The sequence below is a fragment of the Echinops telfairi genome, unplaced genomic scaffold (genome assembly GCF_000313985.2).
Source record: "Echinops telfairi isolate 266 unplaced genomic scaffold, ASM31398v2 ScPeMD7_7463;HRSCAF=8501, whole genome shotgun sequence".
NCBI lineage: Eukaryota > Metazoa > Chordata > Mammalia > Afrosoricida > Tenrecidae > Echinops > Echinops telfairi.
The window spans coordinates 460,074-468,643 of NW_022111363.1; the positions used below are offsets into that span (position 1 = coordinate 460,074).

Consider the following 8,570-nt stretch of genomic DNA (forward strand, 5'->3'; position numbering starts at 1 on the left):
GGAGTGGGGTACTGGAGAAACAAATCATAAGATAGATGTTTTCGTGATGCACATTTTCTTTGCATAAAACTCTCTCTTATACATGAGTTGCTGTGGATTTGTTTCTCCAAAGTACCCAGGCTAATACACTGGGACATCCACTGTCACTGTTCACATCCTCATGGCCCAACTAAGCTGACATTTTTACAAGGTGGTTGTGCCGAGGCTGAGAACCAGTGCAAGACGCCGTGACTCTCCCCCAACACCATCCTCCCTACTCTCCTGCAGCCTTCTCTAGTAGGCCGATCTCTTACCTTTGAAGTGAGAGGTGCAGAAAGAGTATGGAAACACACACACACAAACCACGCATTGTAAACTCAGATAAGAAGTGTGGCGTCAATGGTACATGAGTGAAGACAGGCAGTACTGCAACACAATCATAGCAACCAGAACATCAGCACGCGGGGCTACTGCTTTGCAGCGCCCCTTCCATGTGAACCCACAGACTTCATTTATAAAGGTCATGTTTCCACCTCTGAGTCTTCCCTGAAGAGTCTGGTGTTCTTCAATTTAGACCATGTCAAAAGGGCAGCTTAGGAATCCTTAAGGAACTCCAATTGTGTTACTTTCAAATGCTCCTAGAACCTGGGGCACAAAATGAAGTCTGAAGAGGCAAGGTCCGGTGCCTAGGATGAAGTAAGGCTTCCCCACAAAAATCTCCTACGACAGTCTTTGCAAAATGAGCACGAACGTTATTGTGAAGGAAAAAAATTCTTAGTTCCTGACCAATGTAGTTCTCCATTTTCTTCAAACGTCATCATAATAACCCCTGTGCATGTTCTGTATCCTTCAAGAAAACCTATCAAGAGTACGCCTTTGGAACCCACCAAAAACCATCACCATCACCTTCTGAGCGGATCTCTGCCTTGGATTTAACTGGCCCCGCAGATCCCCTTGGAAGTCTCTGGATCGTTTTGGGAAATTCAAGACTCGCCCCCAGTGATGACTTGTTCCATAAAGTCCTATTATTAGCTTTGGTGTTGCTTAAAAGCCTAACGGAAAGTTGAACTCTGTGAGCTAGCTGATCTGTGTGCAATGGTTTGGCAGCCACTGAGCCAAAAGCTTGAGGCCAAGCTGGTCACTTAAAATAGAAAATGCTGAACCACGTGGGATCCCAATTTAATGATCCCAAATGGCAACTCCAGTCTTCTTCCACACATTCTAGTGGCCAGCCGTGGCTTCTTGACTCTTTGAAGTCGACAGCCTTTCCCCTCTTGGCACATCTTTGAGGTCTTTCTGATCTTCCTTAAAAATGCTTGATCCACCTAAAAATGGTTGGTTTATGTGGGCAGCATTTCTGTAGATTTGTTGCAAAGCTTCAATGATTTTGGAAGGTTTCCATGAGTTTTGTTAAAAATTTGATAATAGATTTCAAAACAGCCTCCCACCCCCACCCATAGCACAAAAAGTTTATCACCCCCTCCTTTTCTGGAGGTACCCTTGAGAGACTCAGACAAAGGCTTGCCGAGAGTCTGCCGCTGTGTGCGGATCAGAGGTGTGCTTCACTGCTTGTTACCTGCAGTAAGCCCTGTGTGCATCACCTGGGACCCCAGGAGTAGTCGTCGTACTTACCCTCACATCAAGAGAAGAAAGGTCGGTTGAAAGATTTTTGCCCCCTTTATTTTCTTAATTTGATCATCACAAATGGAATGCCAACAAAATCAGAATAGGTAAATTAAATTATGAGCAACTGATGTGAATCTATTCTGCGATAATAGCATCCCTATGGCAACCTCATAGCAACATGAGGTTACTTGGTATAGAAATAACACTGAACAAACAAGGTACACTGTACGTTCGGTGGAATTAGCTTCAAATATATGCTTCCCCAGCAAGGGACTCTGGGTAAATGAGTCTCTGACCTCAAGCCTGCATGGAACTGTGGGAAGACACTGCTCAAACGTCCACATACTTGCGCTGTTGTCGTGGCGGCTGGGTCTCCTTGGGGGCCCGAGGATGCTGGTGAATCCTCTGCGCTTCCCTTTGTCTTCGCCTTCCCTGTCTTTCTTCATGCTTTGCTGGAGTGGGTACACAATGAAAACCATCAGAGAGGAGTGCAGGGCAGGTCTCTTCCACTGCCCTCGAACCAGACACGCAGTTCTAGAGATCAGAAGGAGACTGTGGAAACGTGCAGGAAGGCCACCTGCACACGGCGCACTCATTAGAGGTGGGTGCACAGTTCTGTGTTTGTATCAAACTCGAGACACCGCCGCTAATCTTTTAGGGATGACAGTTAAAAAATAAATAAATTCAAAAGGGGCAGTTTGATAACACATTTACCAGAAGCTAGCTCTAAGCAATTCGCTCACTCATATTCAACAAATATTTACTAAGCTTACAATGCATACAAGCACTGTGCTAAAAGCCGGGGTCATGCTGATGAAAACACAGATAAGGGCCTCGCCCTCATAGGGTTGGTTTTACAGTCTAATAAACATTAAATCGAAACCCAAATAACAACAAATTATAAGAGCTACCATAAAACAGTATAAAGGCAATGAGTTGGGGATGCACTTCTGGGGGAACCACAGTTTACATTCTTTACATCTGCCTAGTAATGTGCTTCTCGATTGGGATTTCTCACTAGATTTTTAGTTTCTTCAGAAAAAGGGCCTTATCTTCTGTCTACTGGTATACCTTGCACTAATTTCGAGAGTAAATAAATACAACGAAGAAGAAAGCGTTAGGAGAACTTACAGAGCTGGTCTTTTTGTTGCTGACACCGTGCTGGGTACAGACTGCTGTGTTTGACGAGAAAGAGGTGCGAGGGGAGGGGCAGCGCTCTAGGGTCTACTGGATGGGCACCCAGAGCCTCAAGGGGTTGATGTGGAAGAGGACTGAAAGTGCCACACATGAAACTAGGCAGACATATGTGAGTGGAGAAAGGGGAGCTACACTGGAGCCCCAAGCCAAATAAATAAGTAAGTGAGCCCAAGGTTTGCCTTTAGGAACGTTGATCTCCCCCACTCTTAATGCACTGCCTCAGATTCCTCCACTGAATAAAAAGAGGGGCAGTGACTGCGCTTGGCTTTCATGAACCTGGTTTTTTCTAGTTCTTCAACCCCAAATCTTACTGACATCTAGGAGGAAGACTTAGGGAGGAGTGGGAGGTCTTTGCCATGGCTTGCAAAGAATACAGATGTTCACCATGGGTAGACCAAATGTATCCTTCAGCAACAGTGTTGCCTTCCTACGAAAATGATCCAGCATCTGATGACTCCCTTTTTCTCAATCAAGGTTTCCTATATTTTGCATAATAAAATGAAATGTTGTTCAGGAAAAAAAGGAGAAGCAAGCACTACAACCACATGTCAAGGAGCAGACATCTTCAGTCTCACGGAACAATTTAGTCAGTTGTGCTCAAGTTCATGTTTTGTACCTAGTGAGGTGAGTACACCTGGGTCTTAACAGCTTACAAGCAGCCATCTGAGATTCAACTATTGGTCTCTACCCATCAGGAACAAAAGAAAACGATAGGAAGTCTGAGAACAAACTAGTCCACAGGGCTAGCGGCCTTCATGAGCCCCAGCCTCATTTTCCCTGAGACTAAAAGAACTGGATGGTGCTCCGCTACAGTTCTGATCCAGGCCCACAAGAGATAGACCTGAGAGAAGGCAGTATTCTAATTCGTACAACAGCCAGACATTCTGGGCTGTGAGACCGGTGGATTCCCTGCAACTATCATCCCGAGACAGGCGATGCTACCTGCGGGTCACCTTTCAGTGAAGTAACAGACTGGCACACAACGGACAGACTATTCGCCCTGAGCACTGGGCTCCACTACAAAACCACCTCTGGGAGCTGCATCAGCAACTCTTCTTGTTAGGATGACTTGATTTTAGCGCAGATGAGCAGTGAAGGGTGCCGGGCAAGTGGAGCACTGGAAAGGGAACCTCCAGACCACAGTTCAAGAGAATGCCACCCGTGTGGAATGGCACTGAACAATGCACGCAGACTCTGAAATGGGATACCTCATTTGCTGGGCAAACTTCCAATGGCAACATCGCTAAAATATTGTTTTTAAAAAGCAGCAGCAGGGCTGATAGGAACATGGTGTTATTATTTAGACCTCACCTTGATTTTGGGGAGAAATCCAATCCGACCTCGCTTGTGCTCCAAATTTCGGGGCTCTTTCACCTTTACTCCCAGATGCTTCATGTACACCAGGATGACATATTGCATTGTGGAACTGGAAAGGGTGGGGTTAGTAAAATCAGAACCCTGATAAAGGGGTGTGATTGAATAAAGGCATAAAATGACATCAAACCCTACACACTGACGCTGGAATTCTCGGAATTTATTCATCAAGCAACAGAGAAGGAACTACCAATTAGTCAGATAAAAACATGCTACCAGAGGGAGACACCACAGCCTGGATTTTCAAGTTAAAAAAGACAAGTCATGATTTAAGGTGACAAGAGAAAACAGTTTTTTTCCTCGTGAGAGGCCAGGAGAAAATGGTTACCATACCTTTTATCTTCTTCCACAGCCTGAGCAGCCATCCTGAAAGCACAAAGAATTCACAGTGAAAATGCAAGTTACACCCAGACCCCTGACAACGAGGACGGGAATGGGGTGCCCTGGGTCCTGCCCTCAATCTTGGACGCGGAGAATACACCACAGGCAGAACGGCCGTCCACAAGGGGGTGCCGTTCTTTCCACATGTGCCACCAAGTACACACGTTATAGAGCAAAAGACAGGTCCAAGGCCAATGAAAATAGGCAACCTAGCTTTTATAGGATTAGAAGTTTAAGAGTTACCTATTTCACCAACACTCAGAAAAAGAAATACAAGAATTTTATCAAAAATAAAGTATAAGCAAGGGGTGAGGGTGGGGGGTGGTCCCGTTTCTTGAGTATGTTGACAAAATAAACAGCTGTGTATAAACTGACACTCCTTCTACATTTGTTCAGTGAGTACATCAAGCATTATTAGCAGCCCGATAGGGACGGCACTTCCACATATGCATCTATTACTTACAGCACTTCTTCAATTTTGGCAACAATCTGTTCTGCACATGCCCGTTCCTTCTCCAGAGTCACCCGGTCCTTGTCTCGCTCTGCATCAAGTTTAGTCAGCTCACTTTCAGCCAAGGTCAGCCCCATACTACGTTTTTGCCTGAAGACAAAAGGAGACATTTCCCGACATCATTTTGGAGGCAAACAATCCTTGGTCTCTGAAGATGTCTCACCAGAATCCCCAGAGCTATGGGTTCTGGCAACAAGTAAAACAGCACAGTGTTCTACACTTGTGCCCACCTCGCCTGGGGTAACAGCAGGAAAAAGTCCTATATACACTCCCCTCAAGAGAACACATATCTGAAAGGCACACATTCAGCGAAGAGTCAGTTCTGAGCTCCACTTCCATGAGCACATGAAACTGGGCCCAGGGGCTCAGATTCACTCTTGCTCTTCTGGCCCCCGGTATTCCGTGTGGGTCACCCAGTCACCCAGGGTAAAGATAAGGATGGAGTCTCTGGGTGGAGCAAACAGGTAAGCACTGTACTACAAACTGACAGGGTGGCATTTCAAACCCACCCAGAGGTGTGATGAAGAAAGGCCTAGTGACCTGGTTGCAAAAGGCCACAGGCTCGAACACCCGTGGAGCAGTCCTACTGTGCCCACACAGGGGAACAACCAGCTCCACGGCAACTGGGTTGTTTTACTTTAAGGTATGGACTGCATGGGTACGTACGCCTTTCCTATCCAAAAATAAGTACTCCAGCATGACCACATCATCGTAGCATCTTATATCTAGCACCAAGATTACCGAAAATCTTCCAAGTGCTTCTGAACTTCTGGGTGGACTCTCTCTTGCATAGTGTGGATATAATGGCGATGCAGATCCTCAGGAATAAGTTCTGGTCGTCTCTTCTCTGCAACAGCGAAGAGGAAAGAGTATTTCATCCAGAGGTTGTGTTCTGGGCATTACAGCTGACAAGATATCAATGTGATTTGGGACAAATTTAACTGGGGAAACAGCCATTGCTTTTCATGTGTCTGATTTCAGAATTCAGATTTCATTTACTCTTAAATACACGAGGGGGTACCTTCTCTCCACCCCCATAATCCCCCCCAAACCAGGATATCTTTTCAAAGCTATGTATTAACTTTTTTTTTTTTTTTCCCACAAAACCACCTTATCACCTCCAAAGTACACTCCGTTACACTTCATACATATGTGAACTCTGCGACTCCATTCTTGGAAACACTTCAAACTAATCTGTTTGGATGGCTGGATAGCACCTCCCTCATCTTTCTTCTTCCCCTCTTCTTTGTCATCAAATTGCTGTCCTTTCATGTCCCTCTTCATTTGTGGAAACAAAAAGAAGTCCTACGGAGCGAAGTCAAGTGAGTAAGATGTGTGGGGCAAGAAAACATTTTGAGTTTGTGGGACAAAAAGAAGTCTGAGAGAGCAAGGGTGGATGGGGTAAGGTTTCCAATGAAATTCTGATAGGACAGCCCTTGTTACCCTCGTACACTAAGCAGTGGAAAAAAACTCACAATGGAAAAAATTTCCTCAGAGAAACTTTGCTGGCCTTTTCTTCACCAATGCAGTTCTCTTTAAAACTTCCTAAGACGCTCAAGTGATCATCCTGTACCATTTGAAAACCCTACGAAGAGTAATTAGTCCTCTAGAATCCCCAAAGTCGGTCAGCATAACCTTCTGAGCTGATCTCTGCTTGAATCAAACTGCACCAGCAGATTCCCTCAGTGGGCGGGGCTGTAACTAGACCTTTCTGGGACGGCACTCCAACAAGACTGAGGCAAGTGTGTTGCAGAGACTGCCTGCAGCCATCTACGGAAGCTCAGGCGTGTTTGTTTGTGTTTTCCCCAGCCTTTACTGTGGCTGTAGCCAAAGGACTAGTCTCTTCCTTTGTTGTTGTTGGTTGGTTTTTTTTTTAAAATCATTTTACTGGGGGCTCTTACAGATCTTTTAACATTCCATACATTGTTTGTATCAAGCATATTTGTACGTATGTTGCCATCATCATTTCTAAAACATTTTCTACTTGAGCCCTTGGTACAAGCTTCTTTTTTCCCCTCCTCCCCCACCACCCCACCCTCATGAATTCTTATATATTGTTGTTATTATTTCATATCTTACACTGTCCGTTGTCCCCTTCACCCTTTGGATGGGTTCACCCCCCCTTTCTCCTCCTTCCCCAACCATCCCCCCACCGTCATATCGCCACCGACATGTTTAAACATGTTTCACTTGGCGTCAATGACGCCTGTCTATAATGACGCCCTAGTTAATGATATATTTTACTTACCCTGGTATTATAAGCTCCCTTCTTGTTTCAAGTCAGGTGACCAAGTAGTCACCACTTTCCGGTCAGACCTTAGTTAGAGATGAACTACAGTTCTACAGAGAAGCACTTCTGCAGCATAATGGGGCTCTCAACTTACCCAGATCTGTAGATATTTCTTCAGGGACAGAAACTTTAAGGTGCTAAAACAAAAACACAAACAAAAGATGAAAGAGCAGAAAGAACTTTTCAAGGCACAGATGAGCACTTAGAGAAAATAAAGGGAAACAACTTGGAATAACTGGTCTTAAGAGCTCATTCGTAAGTAAACCCATCCAAATTGCACAGTTCTGAAGAACTAAACTAGGAAAGAAGCACATGTCTCAAGGCTCAGGTGAGAAAGAAGATGTCACAGTGCTTTCACCGGGTGTTTAGGCAGGTTCTTAACGGGTGCACTTCCTGGCCTGGGCTCTCTAGGCTCACTGGGTCATACAACAGGCCATATAGAACGTCATCTGATGGAGACAAAATTTGAACGTGTTTATTTTCGTGTGGAAAGTGGCTTGTATAGAATCATGATGTGCACGTTCTGTGTTTGAGACACACAAGAAACCATGTTACATTACACCCATTCATTTTTCTACAGAGCATGTATGTCATCAGAGGGTGACACCCAGAGTGCTCCCTGAGGAGAAAGTATTGCATGGCAAGGTTGAGTCTGGGGCGTCTATGGCCCAGTAACTTCCTGTCCAGCGAATGAAGTTAACTATTCTGTCACGTGCCTGTTCTTACGAGAGTCCTTTATCAGAATTACTGTAGTTTTGGGTCCTATGACCAGACTATTGTGCTCTTCCCTGTGGGAAGTAGCTTTAAAATATGGATTAATTTGTATTTGGAGGAAACGTCTTCCACGTCATGCTTATTGGCAAAGTATAAACAGTGACTTCCTATCTTCCAGAATCAAACAATACTTTTAAGATCTGAGATTTTTCCCCACCCCAAGCAGTCCCGGCGCTTTGGGGCTCGGCTCAAGGGGAGTCCCTCTGGACATGGGGGTTCAGTGAATGGTGTGACCTGTTGCTGGGCATGCCTACACAGTAGGGGACGCTGGGCCCCTCTAGGGTTTCCCGTGTGGGCTCCAATAAATCTCTTCCCTTTTGCTTAAAAGAAAGAAAAAGATCTGAGGGCATGGTGTCCCAACAGGCTAGACTGGAAAACACAAGTTTTTCTTGCTTGGTATATTTTAATTTGTTCTTCGTCAGTGGATTGATGTTGTTG

At 45.1% G+C, this 8,570-nt stretch overlaps 1 protein-coding gene across 3 annotated transcripts in view; it reads right to left on the minus strand.

The window, feature by feature from the left end:
* ARHGEF12 (Rho guanine nucleotide exchange factor 12) overlaps positions 1-8,570 on the minus strand; it is a 181,208-nt gene that overhangs the window by 34,277 nt on the left and 138,361 nt on the right. For all 3 annotated transcript variants that reach the window (XM_045283559.1, XM_004712819.3, XM_045283560.1), the window contains 6 exons: positions 7,453-7,495; positions 5,810-5,915; positions 5,021-5,158; positions 4,510-4,542; positions 4,114-4,228; positions 1,952-2,057 (listed from right to left, as the gene is read on the minus strand). In XM_045283559.1, the coding sequence (XP_045139494.1) occupies positions 1,952-2,057; positions 4,114-4,228; positions 4,510-4,542; positions 5,021-5,158; positions 5,810-5,915; positions 7,453-7,495 (541 nt within the window). The remainder of the gene's footprint in view (positions 1-1,951; positions 2,058-4,113; positions 4,229-4,509; positions 4,543-5,020; positions 5,159-5,809; positions 5,916-7,452; positions 7,496-8,570) is intronic.